General features: G+C 41.3%; 7 protein-coding genes across 7 annotated transcripts; 2 read left to right on the top strand and 5 right to left on the bottom strand. All coding sequences in view use genetic code 12, as the record gives it.

Moving 5' to 3' along the window:
- Nucleotides 1-22: 22 nt before the first annotated feature.
- MAC1 (Mac1p) lies at nt 23-1174 on the bottom strand (the record flags this gene model as incomplete). The annotated part of the gene is made up of 1 exon (XM_001486797.1): nt 23-1174. The coding sequence occupies one exon, from the start codon at nt 1172-1174 to the stop codon at nt 23-25; it is 1152 nt and encodes a 383-aa protein (XP_001486847.2).
- Nucleotides 1175-1671: 497 nt separating this feature from the next.
- On the top strand, nt 1672-4566 carry ALA1 (alanine--tRNA ligase; the record flags this gene model as incomplete). Its single annotated transcript, XM_001486796.1, has 1 exon — nt 1672-4566. The coding sequence occupies one exon, from the start codon at nt 1672-1674 to the stop codon at nt 4564-4566; it is 2895 nt and encodes a 964-aa protein (XP_001486846.1).
- A 50-nt stretch (nt 4567-4616) lies between these two features.
- PGUG_00222 (uncharacterized protein) lies at nt 4617-5507 on the bottom strand (the record flags this gene model as incomplete). Its single annotated transcript, XM_001486795.1, has 1 exon — nt 4617-5507. One exon carries the CDS (start codon nt 5505-5507, stop codon nt 4617-4619), a length of 891 nt encoding a protein of 296 aa, XP_001486845.2.
- A 190-nt stretch (nt 5508-5697) lies between these two features.
- Nucleotides 5698-7302, top strand: SAL6 (Sal6p; the record flags this gene model as incomplete). The annotated part of the gene is made up of 1 exon (XM_001486794.1): nt 5698-7302. The coding sequence occupies one exon, from the start codon at nt 5698-5700 to the stop codon at nt 7300-7302; it is 1605 nt and encodes a 534-aa protein (XP_001486844.2).
- A 169-nt stretch (nt 7303-7471) lies between these two features.
- Nucleotides 7472-8800, bottom strand: PGUG_00220 (uncharacterized protein; the record flags this gene model as incomplete). Its single annotated transcript, XM_001486793.1, has 1 exon — nt 7472-8800. One exon carries the CDS (start codon nt 8798-8800, stop codon nt 7472-7474), a length of 1329 nt encoding a protein of 442 aa, XP_001486843.2.
- Nucleotides 8801-11712: 2912 nt separating this feature from the next.
- Nucleotides 11713-12684, bottom strand: PGUG_00219 (uncharacterized protein; the record flags this gene model as incomplete). Its single annotated transcript, XM_001486792.1, has 1 exon — nt 11713-12684. One exon carries the CDS (start codon nt 12682-12684, stop codon nt 11713-11715), a length of 972 nt encoding a protein of 323 aa, XP_001486842.2.
- A 1870-nt stretch (nt 12685-14554) lies between these two features.
- Nucleotides 14555-16204, bottom strand: PGUG_00218 (uncharacterized protein; the record flags this gene model as incomplete). Its single annotated transcript, XM_001486791.1, has 1 exon — nt 14555-16204. The coding sequence occupies one exon, from the start codon at nt 16202-16204 to the stop codon at nt 14555-14557; it is 1650 nt and encodes a 549-aa protein (XP_001486841.2).
- Between the last annotated feature and the right edge of the window lie 516 nt (nt 16205-16720).

Genomic DNA, 16720 nt, shown 5'->3' with positions numbered 1-16720 from the left:
TCTATTTACATATGCTAGGTGGTTACTCTAAATGAACTGCACTAGAGCAACAGCGCGCAGGCTCTGTTTTTACCTGAAGTTGTTCGCGCTGCGGACTTGGATTTAGCGTGGCTGCGAAAAGATCATCAAGGTGAAGGCCATCAATGATTCCATGTGTTTCGCAGTTTGGGCACTCACAGGCCCCTGGGGGACAGATGCATTGACCATCGTTTGGGCCACTAACACCTTCCTCATTTGCAATGCTCAATGTGCTAGACTTTGTCATATCCTCATGCGAATTTGATGGATTATGTTGAAGTTGTCCAGGTATTTGCATCTCAGGAGATGAGAGGGAGCTGAACATCATGTTGTGGGAATCTTTCATAATCAACAGGTTGATATAGTTGATGTACTCATGGTTGAGATTGGTGTTGTCTACTTTTAGAGGACCGGTGCCAGAGTTGCCATGCACCATGCATCCGGCGCAGCCACAATCGTCACCACAGCAGCAAGAGCCTGGAATAGTGCAAGATGGAACTTTCAACACATCAAAATATTGAGTTTGGTCACCAGAGAGACTAAGGTCATTGCTTGAGGTTGTGGAAGTTTTCTCGGCAGTGCTAGATGAGGGGGATTGTTTGCGTTCCTGGGATTGCTTAGGTATTTCATCAGAATAGTCAATGAACTGAAGCGCAGGCTGCTGCTCTCGCCTTCTTTTCAAATACGAGCTGACGATTTGTGACTTGTTAACCTTACCTCCTCGGTTAGGGCAACAATTGCAGCCTTTTTTAGGCTTGACTATGCCACCGGTCTCGCAGGTAACCGAGTTAACAAAGCTATCCTCACTTATATATGGACCTGTTGTTTTGGGGAGCGTGCTCTCATTTGAGTCACCTAATGGCCGGAGTATTTTACCACTGTCAAAGTCGATTATATGCTTTGCAGATGCTTTGAGGATAATAACAGGGTTTGATTTGTTACATTTGGACCCATTCGCGTGGGGCAAGTCAGGATCAGACTCTATTTTCTCGGCGAATACCGCTATTCTGTGATTCTTTTGACCGCTGGTATGAGTGTTAGGTCGTCCTTTGGTTCTTACTTGTAATAAGGGCCTCCCATAATGGCGACAGGAACTAGATCTGTGACCCCGGATACATTCTAGACAAGAGTACTTTTGCTCGTCTATCAAAATCATATTAACATGAGCGCTTAAGGATGATGATATCAATTAAGCTGAGTTTGGCCGCATGTTCTATTTGGGGCCATAAAATGAGCATTTTTTCCTGTACCAATATATACATACATGCAGGATTTGAATCAGTAAGTTACCTGCTACTAATATAGTTAGCTGGGAAAGCCGAAACATAACCACCACCTTAATTTATGTATCCGGAAGAAAACCAATAGATAGACCCCAGTGCTCTTAGAACACAAATTTTTGTGTAAATCTCGCAAGAAAAAGGGATTACTCCTTCCAAACTTCCTTTCAAACATCAGGTCAAAACGATATATAAATTGCCTTTGGGCTCATTGTCGAAAGAAAGATTCCACTCGCTGATACCTCTGTTCAGCACAGACTAGAGTATACATGGCAGAAATAGTATTTTGCATCCAAGTCGCACGACGCACTGTTGGCACATTCTTGAGCTTGCACGACCTTCGTTTTTTTCATCCCTCGAGCACACTTGATGCATGATAAGGACGTGTTCGAGATTTAAACACAATATGTCTACTAACTCTCCTATCATTTGGCCCGCGTCTAAGGTTCGCTCGACCTTCTTGGACTACTTTAAAGAAAAGCATGGTCATCAGTTCGTCCCATCTTCATCTGTGGTTCCCCACAACGATCCAACGTTGTTATTCGCCAACGCTGGTATGAACCAGTACAAGCCTATTTTTTTGGGTACAGTCGACCCTGCCTCTGAAATGTCGACCTGGAAGAGGGCAGTCAACTCACAAAAGTGCATTAGAGCAGGAGGAAAGCATAATGATTTGGAGGATGTTGGTCAAGATTCATACCATCACACTTTCTTTGAGATGTTGGGTAATTGGTCATTTGGCGACTACTTCAAAAAGGAAGCAATTGAATGGGCATGGGAGCTCCTTACAGACGTGTACAAATTAGACCCTGACAGATTGTACGTTACCTACTTTGAGGGCGACGAAAAACTTGGTCTTGGCCCCGATCTTGAGGCTAAGCAATTTTGGCTCGACCGTGGCGTTGCCGAAGATCATATACTTACCGGAGATGCAAAAGACAACTTCTGGGAAATGGGTGACCAAGGACCATGTGGACCATGCTCGGAAATACACTATGATAGAATTGGTAACAGAAATGCTGCTCACTTGGTTAATATGGACGATCCTAACGTGCTTGAAATTTGGAACTTGGTGTTCATGCAATATAACAGGGAGCCAGATAGCTCTTTGCGTCCCTTGCCAGCTAAGCACATTGACACTGGTTTGGGTTTTGAAAGGTTGGTATCTATTTTGCAACAAAAGTCATCGAATTATGACACTGACGTATTCCAGCCCATCTTTGATAAAATAAGAGAAATTTCCGGAGTAAGACCCTACACTGGAAAATTTGGCTCTGAGGACAAAGACGGAATTGACACCGCATACAGAGTGATTGCTGACCATGTCAGAACGTTGACTTTTGCTATCACTGATGGTGGAGTACCAAACAACGAAGGAAGAGGCTATGTTTTGAGAAGAATCTTGAGAAGAGGGGCCAGATATGTTCGTAAATATTTGAACTGCCCTATTGGATCTTTCTTCCAGCAACTTGTTCCCGTGGTTATAGAGCAAAACTCGGAAATATTTCCAGAAATATTGAGAAACATGCAAGATTTGAAGGAAATTCTCAACGAGGAGGAACTTTCATTTGCTAAGACTTTGGATAGAGGTGAGAAGCTTTTTGAGCAATATGCTATCATAGCATCAAAAACTCCCGAACAAACTTTATCGGGAAAGGATGTCTGGAGACTCTACGACACTTACGGCTTTCCCGTAGATTTGACGCGTTTGATGGCAGCAGAAGCTGGCCTCAAAATAGATGAGGAAGGTTTTGAAAAAGCAAGGTTGGAATCATGGGAAGCATCCAAAGCTTCTTCAAACAAAGGTTCTTCTCAGTTGGTCAAGTTGGATGTTCATGCTTTGTCAGAACTTGATTCGAACGCTAATATTCCAAAAACGAATGACAGCTACAAATACGGATTGGACGATGTCAAAGCTGAGGTTGTTGGGATCTATGACGGATCGTCATTTGTGGATTCAGTTTCCGAGGTGGGACAGCAGGTCGGTATACTTCTTGACAAAACCTCATTTTATGCCGAGCAAGGTGGTCAAGAGTACGATAAAGGAAAGATTGTGATCGACGGATCTGCCGAATTTGAAGTTGATAATGTTCAAGTTTATGGAGGTTACGTGTTGCACACAGGGTCAATAGTCTACGGAACTTTGAAGGTAAAGGATGAGGTTCTTGCTTGTTACGATGAATTGAGAAGGTGGCCCATTCGTAACAATCACACAGGTACTCATGTTTTAAATTTTGCATTGAGAGAGGTTCTTGGAGATGGTGTCGATCAGAAGGGTTCATTGGTTGCCCCGGAAAAGTTGAGATTTGACTTTAGTCATAAGCAGGGTCTCACTCCAGCAGAGCTTACTAAAGTTGAGGCTATCTCCAACAAATATATTTCCGACAACAAAGAGGTGTTTGCGAAAGATGTTCCATTGGCCGATGCTCAACAAATAAATGGACTCCGTGCGGTTTTTGGAGAGACTTATCCAGACCCAGTCAGAGTTGTTTCGGTCGGTGTCCCCGTGGAGGATTTGCTCAAGGATCCGAAAAGGGACGAATGGCACCAAGTATCTGTCGAATTCTGTGGTGGAACACACGTTGCCAAGACGGGTGAGATCAAGGATTTAGTCATTATTGAAGAATCAGGTATTGCCAAGGGAATCAGAAGAATTGTCGCGGTGACTGGTACCGAAGCACATCGCGTACAGAAACTTGCTAAAGACTACGACAGCCAATTGAGTGAAGCAGAAGCCATGCCTTTTGGTTCCAGTAAGGAACAGAAGACCAAAGAGTTGGGAGTAGCTATCAAGAAGCTAAGCATTTCCGTGTTAGACAAGCAGATGCTTAACACTAAGTTTACCAAGCTTGACAAATCTATTAAGGATCAATTGAAAGCGAAACAAAAAGAGGAGTCTAAGAAAGTGCTTGAGGCTGTTAACAATTGGTTGACATCAGAGGACAGCTCGGATTACTTTGTCTCTCATATCGATATCTCGGCTAATGCTAAGGCGATCACCGATGCTATTAATTTGATCAAGAAGGAGCACAACTCGAAGACCATATATTTATTTGCCGGATCAGACAAGGTTGCACATGGGTGTTACGTATCGGATGATGCAATTTCGAAGGGTGTTAATTCTAATGACTTGGCTGCTCTTGCATCTACAAGTATTGGTGGAAAAGCAGGTGGTAAAGGAAATGTTGTTCAAGGAATGGGTGATAAGCCCAGTGGAATTGAAAAGGCAGTGGAGGATATCACAGCGGCATTATCGAAGACCCTCTGATACTGTCGGCTACATAAGTCATTAAATCTCGTATATAACCATCAAGGTCATTAATTTGGATCCAGAGTAGTCAATCTATCCTCTTCTTCTTGACTGATTTCATGAGCAGCTCCTCCTATGGACGATATAATCTCTTTTACAATGAGTTTCAACCTGTCCTGAGCTATGTTGCTATCTCCAATGACACTGATTGTATTCATGTTCCAGTTAAAATGGGGATAGCTTCCAAGCTTAACGGCATTAATACCAAATTCGGAATTGCATCTCCCCTGCAATTGAGAGAGAAAGGGTGCTAGTTCGCTCTCTTTTGTGTCTGTTCTGATGAAGAAACGATGCTGGATGTTGGACTCAAGACGGCCCTTAATATGGTCAGCTAAATAATCAAGAAGCTTTTTGAAGAGCTGAGGAACTCCCGGTAATATATATACCTGTTCATCTATTCCAACAATTGGAACCCAAAGGGAATCGTCGCAATATATCTTTTCAACAGAAATCTTCTCAGTAGCTTGTGGTATTGTAGCCATTCGGTAAAATGCATCCGCTTGTTGCGCAGATAAAGTTGAAATGTAATCGTTTCTCAATTGCTGCATCCGATCTTTCACACTTGAATCAATCTCACATTTCAAGTCATATGCTGTTGCAATGGCTTCATAGGTTATGTCATCGTGAGTAGGTCCAATTCCACCACTCGTTACTAATAAGTCATATCCCTCTTGCCTCAATACCTTAATCGACCTTATGATATCTTCTGTGTCGTCCCCACAAACGATAGTTTTACGGAGAGGTATGCTTAGTCTATTAAAGCAAACCTTGGCAAATTCATGGGAATTGGTATCCAAAATTTTGCCATTGAGCACTTCATCTCCAATAATCAAGCACGCGGCACTTCGTATTGATTTCGGAACGGATTTACTCATAGTTGAACGAAAAATCGGCAACATTGAAGGTATCCTCTCTCAAAGAGTTTCCACCCGCACACCGATTTTTCACGTGCCAAAGGTCGCGCGATTACCTCTTTGCTTTTCGGAGCCGAATTAGCGAATTAATAATTCAAAGACTAGCGCTAAATTTTCCAACAGATATTCGTCATTTACTTCCGAGTATTGTTCAGTGGTCTTATACTATCGAAATATGGGAAATAGCCCGTCTAAAGATGACCCCCTGCCGAGAAACTCAACCAATGAAAATTCGTCGTCTGGCGTCTCCTCAGGAGGCGACCTAGAATCAGACGACTCACCAGCGCTATCGCGTCAAAGGAACAAAAGTTCCTTACCTGAGAGAGGCTCACAGAAGTCTTCTTCAGCTATTGAAATCGAAACAAAGTTTTCGAAATCGAACAATAAATTTCACCGCAATAATGTCCAACGTTCTCGGTCCCGAAGCAGTAATTCTTCAGTACATCAAGGTGATGGGTTTGATGTAGAAATGGGAGTTGAGCTCGCACAGCTTTTGAGCCTGTCCGCTTCTCCCAACACTGAGGCTCATTCACATCCTTTCAACGATATTTACGAGTCAACGTCTGAGAGCTCCAAAACTGACTCTTTTGCTTCATCTCCAGTATTCACAAATATGTGCGAAGAGAAGGAAGACGATCTGTTACTGTCCTTAGGATCTTCCCCGGGGAAGAACTTCATTTCAAAAGCGCGGTTTTTTTCCGAACAGGAAAGCTTGGACCCTATCCACGAATCCTTGGGGGAGATTCCTCAGTCCATATCTGGGGTCGAAAGTATTGAGGAACCTAGACCTGATATCAAACACGGATCGCCCAATTTGTCATCGCTTGGACGCCCGGGTGTAAAGAAGGACCCTTTTAATTTGGACCCCATTATCGAAAGTTTGATTCAAATGGGTCTGTCAAAATATCAGGGCCGTCGCGCAAAGGAACCGTTGCCAATATCCAATCAGCAGATCAAGTATATTCTTCAAAAGTCCCGGTCCATATTTCTCGAGCAACCCACTCTTCTCAGGCTTTCACCTCCGGTGAAAATTGTAGGGGACATACATGGACAGTTCAGTGATTTAATCCGCATATTTAACAGCTGTGGTTACCCTCCGCATACGAACTACCTATTTTTGGGAGACTACGTTGACCGTGGGTGTCAGTCTCTAGAGACGATTTTACTATTGTTGTGCTTCAAGATAAAATACCCTGAAAACTTTTTCATGCTCAGAGGAAATCATGAGTCTGCCAATATCACTAAGATATATGGTTTTTATGACGAATGTAAGAGACGGTTGTCCAGTTTCACTGGGGGGCATAAAGTTTGGAAGAGCTTCATTGATGTCTTCAACACACTTCCCATAGCTGCCACAATTAATGACAAGATCTTCTGCATTCATGGGGGATTGTCACCAGATTTGCATGACTTGAATCAAATTGAAGAGTTAAAACGGCCCACTGACATTCCTGATAAGGGACTTTTGGCTGATCTTTTGTGGTCTGATCCAGATCCACTGATTAAACAATTTTCAATGAAGAATTGGCCCAAGAATGATAGAGGAGTATCCTATTGTTTTGGCCGCAAACATGTTGACTACTGGTGCTCGAAATTCAATATAGATTTGATAGTGAGGGGTCACATGGTCGTTGAAGACGGGTACGAGTTTTTCAACAAGAGAAAGTTGGTTACTGTGTTTCTGGCTCCTAATTATTGTGGGGAGTTCAACAATTATGGAGCAGTTATGAGTGTTGATAAGAGTTTGTGCTGTTCCTTTGAATTGCTCAAGCCGCAATGATGGTACATAACCAATGGTGAAGTTTTTGTTCTATCGATTGTGCACTGCAATCACGATTATGATTGAACGATTCACTTCTTACGCTAGATTGATTTTTTTACAGGTTGTAGTTATATAACAACGTATTGCTTTATTGAAAAATTCGTGTATGTAAGAGCGACTTGCCTGCCTATGAAGCAAAATTTTTAGAATAACGACGCTTCAAATGAGGCGATGAAGATCCATCCACACTATAGCCCAAATGGTCATACATCGCTCTAGTTCCTTGTCCAGCAGTTTCAAATACCTCATCTTCCATCGCATCTTCGTCTTCTTCTTCGTCGTCAAATATGTCATCATTGCTTTCATCTTCCAGTACTCCATCTTCATCAGAATGCTTGATCTTGTATGTCGTAACTGATGAACCGTTGGATGGTTGTCCCATGAGCGAGACCAACTGAGCATAATACAAGTCGAGGGTAGTTTTGGCGTATTTTATGGAGAACAAATTGTTCTCGCCAACCTTCCCTGGCACGCAGCGCCAATCGACTCTTTCAAGAAAGTCTAGCTCCAAGCAGTTCAATTCGCTGACAGCCACACCGCCCACTTTGGCATAATGCTCGTTTGTGTAGAAAAAATCTTCAAGCAGCTTTTGCGATAGCATCGTAGCAACTAGCAAAAATCTATGCACAGTCCACGAGTTCAATGTGAAGTACGGCTGATAATGATGAGACAACAAATCTATATAGTATATTGTTGTCAATAACGTCCCGGGGTTCAAATTATTAAAGCGTGTGAGACGAGACAAGTAAGTATGGGCTGAGATGGCAGGAGGCGTTCGCGAGTGATATCTGGTGAGTATTTGATTTGTGGCTTTAGAACCCTTCTGAGGATTTGAGATCGACGGGTGGACATTCTTATCATTCAACGCAATAAGCGACCGCAACAACCTGGAAATTAGGTCTATCAAGTTATTTATATCGCAATCCATGAAATTTCTTGGGAGATATGTGATTTCCAGCTTTGAAGTTATAGGGTGGTCTAATGATGTACGCTGAGGTGTAGTTGAATCCGTTTCGCTATCGATCCTCTTCCTGGTGAAATTGAGTTCATGCGAAAGGTTGATTTCATCGTGGGTCGATGTTTTTGCTGGTTTGGTGATATGGTAATTATCCTTTTGAATGAGGTATTTTTGGTATAAATCAAACAGCTGACTGTTTAGATCATCCTTGACCGATTCGAAGAAAACGTTGTGATAATTGAATGGTGTGTTTAGATGGGGAGACCTGATATATCGGGAAATGAATGGGTCAATAGTGAGGTCGGTATAGGCTTGTTGCCTTTCAAACTTCTTATACGATCGATTTACATCGGCTTTCTTGTACTCATCACTTGATCTCTCAAAATGTGGTCCCTTATGATCCACCTTCAGATGTATCTGTGGGCCACCTGGGCCACTTAGCTGAACGCTACGATCATGAGGAGACATGAATGGAGACACAGTTTCTAATATGCTCATTGAAATATTTGTCCGCTTAGCACAGACAGTCTTCTGGCCCTTCTCTTGAGAGATGTTTCACAATAAAATATATTTCCAGTTTTAGATCTTAGAAACAATAATATCTGTACCTTCCATGTTTTGCGTTCGTTGCAAATATTAAGATAAGAATGTAAGACACAGCGAACGTGGGTGATGGCTTTCGCAATTAGAACTATGATTACATAATCACGCGGCCGACCCACGTGGACTTTAGGACTTTATGCTATGTCGCCTGGTGCATTTTCGACTTCTCTCCTCGAACTTGAGCTACTTAGCGCATTCTAGATAAGGCGCTAACGACACTTTCAGCTTTTCATTGCACTCACGACTATGCATTCCTAGAAAAATGTTTATAGCAGCCAAATGCATGCAGGACTACAAGCTGCTGTACGGTGTAAGTTGTATCGTAAATATAGTCCTAAGTCGTTAAACGACCTAAATACAGTATTTTCCACAAAAAATCCGCATCCGGAAGCTTTTAAATTCGCGGGCCGAAGCTTCAAAGTCGCAGAGTCGCCGTTGTAAATTCGTCGTTCTCATCTCATAAAGTCGCTCGCAAGGATTTCAAGTTCGCCATCAATACGATCATTAAAGTCACCTCAACTTGAATTAAATTCGCTACCAACCAGTGAACAATTACGCTCAACATAGAATTCAAATTCGCTCTCTGAATTCTGAAATTCGTTCACGACAAGAGCCAAATTCGTTGTTTGTTTGCAGTACATACGAAATGATTATGAAGTTCTACGAATCTTGCTAAAAAGTACAGTATGCTGACTTCTGGTTGAGTCTGCCGGTGTGAAAATACAATTAAAAACAGTTTCGCAGGTTCACACAACTGAAAAAAAGAGGTTCGTACTGCGCACTTTATTATAGTAATTAAAGACTTTTATAGACACAAGCCGGGATCACGTGTTCACTGTCTTCTGATACGAAGCACCATTTCATATGTCGTTCTGGAATTCGACGGGATATCTTAATACGTTGAATTTATGCCCACTAAGGTTACAAAAATAGCGCTCTAGTCGGGTCGTACGATCAAATGGTAATACTTTTCCATTATGCGTAATGCAAGCATGCATTCTTCATGCATCAAGTGCGGCGTGACGGCACTTTGACAGGAGAGAATTCATGCATATCATGTGGCACCTGAATGAGTAATTAAATAACTATCGAATAGAAAATTTTAGACCTATAATTAGATAACTATCGCCTTACAGTCGTCTGATCGTATATTAAATTCACCAATAACTTTTGCGGCCTAAATACACACTTTGACTTTTAGCGTCTGCACAATGGGTGGTTAAATTTAGATGCAGACGCATTATGCATACCGATTTCAAAGTCACTGCATAAATAGTACGCATTTACCTTACGAGCAGAAATTTTAGTGCATGAAGCCATGAATTTCCTAACTATCATCCCTTTGGTAGTATTGACTCCCCCTTACCTTGTTAGTTCGTTTATATACGGCTTCACAATAAGGTTGGGCGTAGACCAAGAAACTTATCAAAAACATTGCGAGATACGAAATGAATCTTTAAGAGTACTTATGAGATACTTTTTGGGCGATAAGGGTGATGGAGGTAAGCAGTAAATGATAATAAGAAGCTTCGTGTGAAAGAAGAACTTGCGTAGCTCTGCAAGAACGGTGCTGTAAATTTTGACAATTCGCTTAATCTATTATACACTTTAGTGAAAACGCAATAGCATTCATGAAAGAATACTCATCAAGTTGTGGAATATTGATACAAATGTAGAATAATACGCTATACCCTAATACAATTGAGCCGATTTCATCTAGCACAGTGGCAAAATTCTATTAATAGTCGAGCCTGTATGTGATTTTTTGACAGATAATCACGTTAATTCCCGCAAATTATTCCTTCAGTATTTTCTTTTTGTATTTCCTCAGCAAAGCATCGGTAAATTCTCATCAATGACAAACTGGGACCTTATATCGATTGTACCTTACTTGCTAATGACACCGTTTCATGGTATATTGGGGTGTGTATATGCATACTCGGTAAAGTTGGCCGTAGATGATGAAACATATCGAACATTTTGCGGGAAGCAAGGTGAATCCTTTGACGTTATAATGAAATATTATGGATATGATCCGAATGAGTATAAAGATGAAGACAGTAAACCAAAAGATTGAGACAAAATTGTAAATATTTCAAAACAATTTAGAAATCAAGTGGACCAGTAACTAAGAAATTAATGAATATTTTTAATTGAATCCAGAGTAGTAAACGAATTAGTTCGATAATTAGCTCTGTACGCGAGTAGGAACTAACGAAAGTATGCCTATATTGGATCGTATCACTATATAGTTTCATAAAAGACCAATTTCAAAAGTCATTTGTGAGAAGTACTCCATGGTTTAGATTCTCAAGATAAGAAGATTTTAAAGTGGTTGCAACATCTCCTAAATATTTCGCAGCCATTGACCAAGTCAAGAAATATCTACTCTTTCACTACATCCGTATAGAGACTTATAGCCGTACACACATTACTATTTGGTTGATAGTTGCCTGATCTAATATCTAAAGTTAGTTTTTCAAAATACGAAAAAGTTATTCCATCTAACATTAAACCATCAGTACCTTCACTTATTTATTTATCATATCTATCTCTATTAAGCAGCAATTGGCTCAGGCTTTCTATTCTTACCGGCTTCTTCATCTCTAGGGGGCTCTCCATGGAACGAGTACGTATTGTAGCGGTAATCGTTGCTTCTATAAAAAGAGGGCCGGTCGTATGGTTGGAGATCCCAGCCATTTTTAAGCCTTTCAACCAAATCAGGATTGGAGATATAGTAACGACAGAAACCAATGACTGTTCTATCGTTAGCAAGATCGGTTTCAACTCGTTTGAATTCTGGGGCATCATAAGTGTATCCACCCGCTCTCAAAACTGTTCCTTTCCCAAATATCGTAGACAAACGAGTTATCACCAACTTGGTTTTCTTTCTTGACGGTAGAGTTTCCATCGACTCTAGGCTCGATAATGGACACATAGGCTATTCTGTTTCCCTTCTGAGCTCTCTTTTCCAATTCGTGTAAAATGTAACTGTAAGTGGTCAATGGGTCGATCTCTGCACCTTTGGTCAGCATGCCCTGGAATGTCAACCATGGAGAAATTCTAAGTCCAATCTTGTCGGCACCAATCTCAGCGGTCAATTTGTCAATGATTTCCAACACAAATCTGGCTCTATTTTCAATGGAACCACCGTATTGGTCAGTGCGCTGATTACTGGCAACGTCAATAAATTGGTTGGGAAGGTAGCCGTTTGCAGCATGGACTTCGACATAGTCGAACCCGGCTCTGAGAGCATTATGGGCAGCTTTGGGGTACTTGTTGTTAATAATATCGTGGATTTCATCCAAGGTCATTTCTCGCAAAGGATTGCCAGCAGCAATGGCAGCTTTTTTCGTTTCCTCATCATGGTAAATAGCCGATGGAGCAACAAATGGATGATTCTTGTTGTCTGCAATGGTTGGGTCGGCTACACGGCCCGAATTGAACAACTGGAGTGAAATGAAAGATTTGTTCTGATGAACTTTATCGACAATTTTTTTCCATGCTTCAATATGTCTTTCAGTATAAATTCCTGGAGTTCTTTCCCATACTTGACCCTCATCATAAGTGAAAGTTCCTTCAGTTGTCACGAGCGAGCCGGGAAATTTGCTTCTTTCGTCATAAAGTTGCAATGCCAAATTCGATGGAGTACCGTCTTCTAAAGCCTTGAGTCTTGTAGTTGGGCACATGAAAAGTCTATTGGAAAGAGTATTCTTTCCCACCTGTATAGGCTCAAACACCTTTGTGTCCCCGAGGGGTCTAACTTTGATTGCCAGCATGAGGGCGTTACATAATGGGATGGGTACAAAATAAAATACCTTGGTGGATATACCGTTGTAGTCGCGCCCTTAAATGGTGCGACGGTTGCGGCGGCTCACATTGACATTTATAAGCCGACGCGCGATGAGGTAATGTCGGTTAAGATAACGGCACAAAGCTGCAACGGAGTTAGCGAAGAAAGAAAAGAACGGTACAAAATTGATTAGAGAATGACGGAAGAGAGTCGAAGTAGTCAGATTAATTAGCAGAATGAAAATTTGGATTTTTCGACCGTTTAGTTTCGGAGTCGGAGCTGTCAAAATTACTCTGTGCAGGTAAGCGCCGTAGGCCCTATAACGGCGTTAATAACGGCGAAAATATAACGGCGTTTAATACTGCAAGATTTATGACGTAGAATAGAAAGGGGTAGTATACACTTTACAAAGAAGTTAGAAAAAGTACTTATTGGCATTATTCATCACATGCGACAAGTAATGGTAACATGTAATAGAAATTAATGCTATTATCTATATAATGTGTCTAACTAAAGTGCACCCTTTCTTAGCTTTCTGATGAAACCCAAAATGACTCAGAAATACTCCTGTACCAAAGATCATTGTATAAAACTCGACTATAATTCTAGAATTAGCTCAATGAAGAGATATAGAACGACTGATGAATCTCTTCCTGCTAGTTTAGCATTACCTGGAGTTTTTCTTGAAGCCCAATTTTTGGCTGCAAATTCTTGGTTCACCATAATTGACTTTCCAAGGTTACTCCATTAAACTCCACGTCTTTGTCTCACTTTGTCTTTCCACCAGTGAGATTCTATTGTGGATTTCTTGCGACTAAAGTGGTTTTATGGTTGATCAAAATTCTCATTTTGAATGGAAAACCTCCAAAATTTTGGTAAAATTGTGCTTGTTCTCGCCTCAGAGAAGTTATCAGAGGCTGAATCGTTAGTTTAGTGTATGTACTATGAATTAGAAATTGGCTTTGAAAATTACCGAAACCATAACAGGGCCAGTGTACTGCACACAGAGGACTGCACAACTATTTTTAAATCTCTACACTATACAGTACTTTTTAGCAAGATTCGTAGAACTTCATAATCATTTCGTATGTACTGCAAACAAACAACGAATTTGGCTCTTGTCGTGAACGAATTTCAGAATTCAGAGAGCGAATTTGAATTCTATGTTGAGCGTAATTGTTCACTGGTTGGTAGCGAATTTAATTCAAGTTGAGGTGACTTTAATGATCGTATTGATGGCGAACTTGAAATCCTTGCGAGCGACTTTATGAGATGAGAACGACGAATTTACAACGGCGACTCTGCGACTTTGAAGCTTCGGCCCGCGAATTTAAAAGCTTCCGGATGCGTATTTTTTGTGGAAAATACTGTACAGTACGGTACTGTATAGAGATAAAGCCACACGCGAAGAGACTAGGTTCCGATAAGGCGCCTTGATTTAATTTCATAGCATTATGCTTAAGGAGGTGTAAAGCTTATGATGCAACGAGATAGAGCTGAGTAGTTCTTCAAGGTTCAATCGCTGATAGTGTTCTGTCTATGATACCTTGCAGCAGAGCATTTTGACCGGGCTGCGAATCAGTCTCTATTGGACACTTGCCACATTACAATTAGAGATACAATTTCCACGTCCTATCCCTATATTGTTACAGGGAGACATTCTCTCTCAAACTAAAGGACAATACTCATATCATTCCTCACATATCAATTTGGGTCTTTATTAGTGCGACCCATCTTTTTCCACTAATGACATGCTACTAAGAATACAATGACTTCCTCCAAAAGAAACGGTGAATGGAGGCTATCTCTCTTTCTTGGATTTTTTGTACAAACGTGTTGGACTTGTATTGGAGCTGTTAGTGGGTCTCACCCAACTCACTTATCTTATAATAAAGGTTCTTGCCTTTTCTTCTAAACGTTTTGCCCAACAAAATGAAGATTAGAAAGCTCCCAGTAACTCCAAGAGCGATCAAAAACATCATCCAGGCCATTAAAACTAAACCGTCTCGTTCCATCCAATTGCTGATGAAAAAGGTAAAGATTGTCGCCAAACCATTGTTGACAAATGATATGAACACGATTCCTTCGTTGACGAGATTGGGGTAACTATCTGTGCAATACGTGTACGCAATACCCGTGATAGATGCCATTGAGAACCCGAGACATCCTTGTCCAAATATAACTGGTAGAGCCCAACTGAGCTGGTTCAGAATTCCCAAACCATAAGCGAGTAAACCAGCAAGATTCACAGCAACTGGCACAAGCATACTCCATAAGCGAAACTCAGGCTCCATGATACCCTTGTTCTTCCTTGCTAGGTATATGGTCATCTTATCAACACACCAACCACCATAGAAAATTCCCAAAATAATTCCGACTAAAGTGGACAAATTTGTTAAGCCTACCTTGGAGGTGGAAAAATTGTAAGGTTTACTTGAGTAAAACTCTGATTGTGTACTCAGAAGCAACGCAAGCCACATCTGTTGAACTGCTTGTAAAACTCCACACCACACAACAATCGGAAAAGAGCACAACAAGAAAGGCTTGAACACAATCCATCGTAGCTTTCGTGGATCTGCATGCTCAGTCGAGAAGATTCTCATGCGGCGCCAGTACGAAAGTTTCGGTATTGTAGAGTCAAGGGAATCATCATCATCGACATTGATTATCACCTCGGACTTATCGATCTTTGGAGAGCCAACCTTTAAAGCTTCAATCTTTTGGCTCATGTGACTTCTAATTTGCTCCAAAATGTTACTTTGAAGATCTTCTGGTGTCTCCAATCTTCTGTATGTTGAATCTTCCAACGTAAAGAGCTGGACAATAAACATTATGCTGAAGATAATGATCATGATGTATGGACACCATTTCCACCCAACGCCATCGGTCACGTACCCAGTTGCCAATGGGCCAAGAGCAACTCCACCATAAAGAGAAAAGACGACATAGGAAATCTTGAACGCCCGTTGGTGTTGAAAAAAAATGTCTGTGCATGAAATTTCGATCAACGAAAACATCGGAGCGGACGCAAATCCAACTATCGACGCCGCCGCGTACAACTGGCTTACTCCCGCGGTATTTGCGTAGACAACGTTTCCCACTATTTGCAATAAAGTGCACATCAAATATACGAAACGCTTTCCAAGTTTCAAGGCACATGGCTGGAGAACCACGCATCCCACTGCAATAAAAATAAAACATAAACCACTCAGAGTGTTGAGCTGGCTGTATGTGATACCAAATTCTTCAACCCATAGCGACCATATCGGTCCACTCCAGACGGTTGATACCGATTGCATAAAGCCCCAAAAGGATAATAAACATACTTGATACTCCTTTTTGATAGGCAGCCAGCGAAGTGGGTCATTTAAGTCGGAGCTTGGTTGAGGGTGCAAAATGATTTTACCATTGGTACCCTTGACTTCAAGCACACCTTGCATATCAACCAAGTTGATGGTACCTGGTACCTCTTCTATAAGCTTGGTGTCTTCACCTAGTCCAAACATATTGGTCGTACGTCGGGACTAAAGGTCTTTTATGTGTGATATTTTTACGTCGCCCGAGTTAGGGGCTTGCAATACAATCGGCATCACCTTGGCGGGAAATCCGTGAGACTAGCGGAACTTCTATAAAGAGGAACGGAACTTTTCTAGAGGAAAGATGCGATAAGATAAGGGTTGTATACGATAATCGCAGTACCCAAATTTTCATCATTACTGCTTTCGAGTCAATTGGAAACTAAATCTCAATGTATGAAGAAGAAGGTTTACAAATAGCCGGTCCGTTATTCACTTGGAAAATTAAGTCGTTCGCTTGCAGTTTTTTACTGATGGCTATCGTTTTCATTGCAAAAGCGGAATCTAAATGCGTTATCATGCATAATCCGACTTCAACGATCATACATAATCAAGTCGATCTCAATAGAATCTGCCAAAAATTTATACATACGATTTTCAGCGGTGTGATAATCGTTTCAATTATGAGAACGCAGATCTACCGAATTGTTGGTCACGAACTACAAA

This window comes from Meyerozyma guilliermondii, genomic scaffold (genome assembly GCF_000149425.1).
Source record: "Meyerozyma guilliermondii ATCC 6260 scaffold_1 genomic scaffold, whole genome shotgun sequence".
Classification (NCBI taxonomy): domain Eukaryota; kingdom Fungi; phylum Ascomycota; class Pichiomycetes; order Serinales; family Debaryomycetaceae; genus Meyerozyma; species Meyerozyma guilliermondii.
The sequence above is the reverse complement of the archived record's forward strand: the minus strand, read 5'-3'. Positions and strand labels throughout refer to the sequence as shown.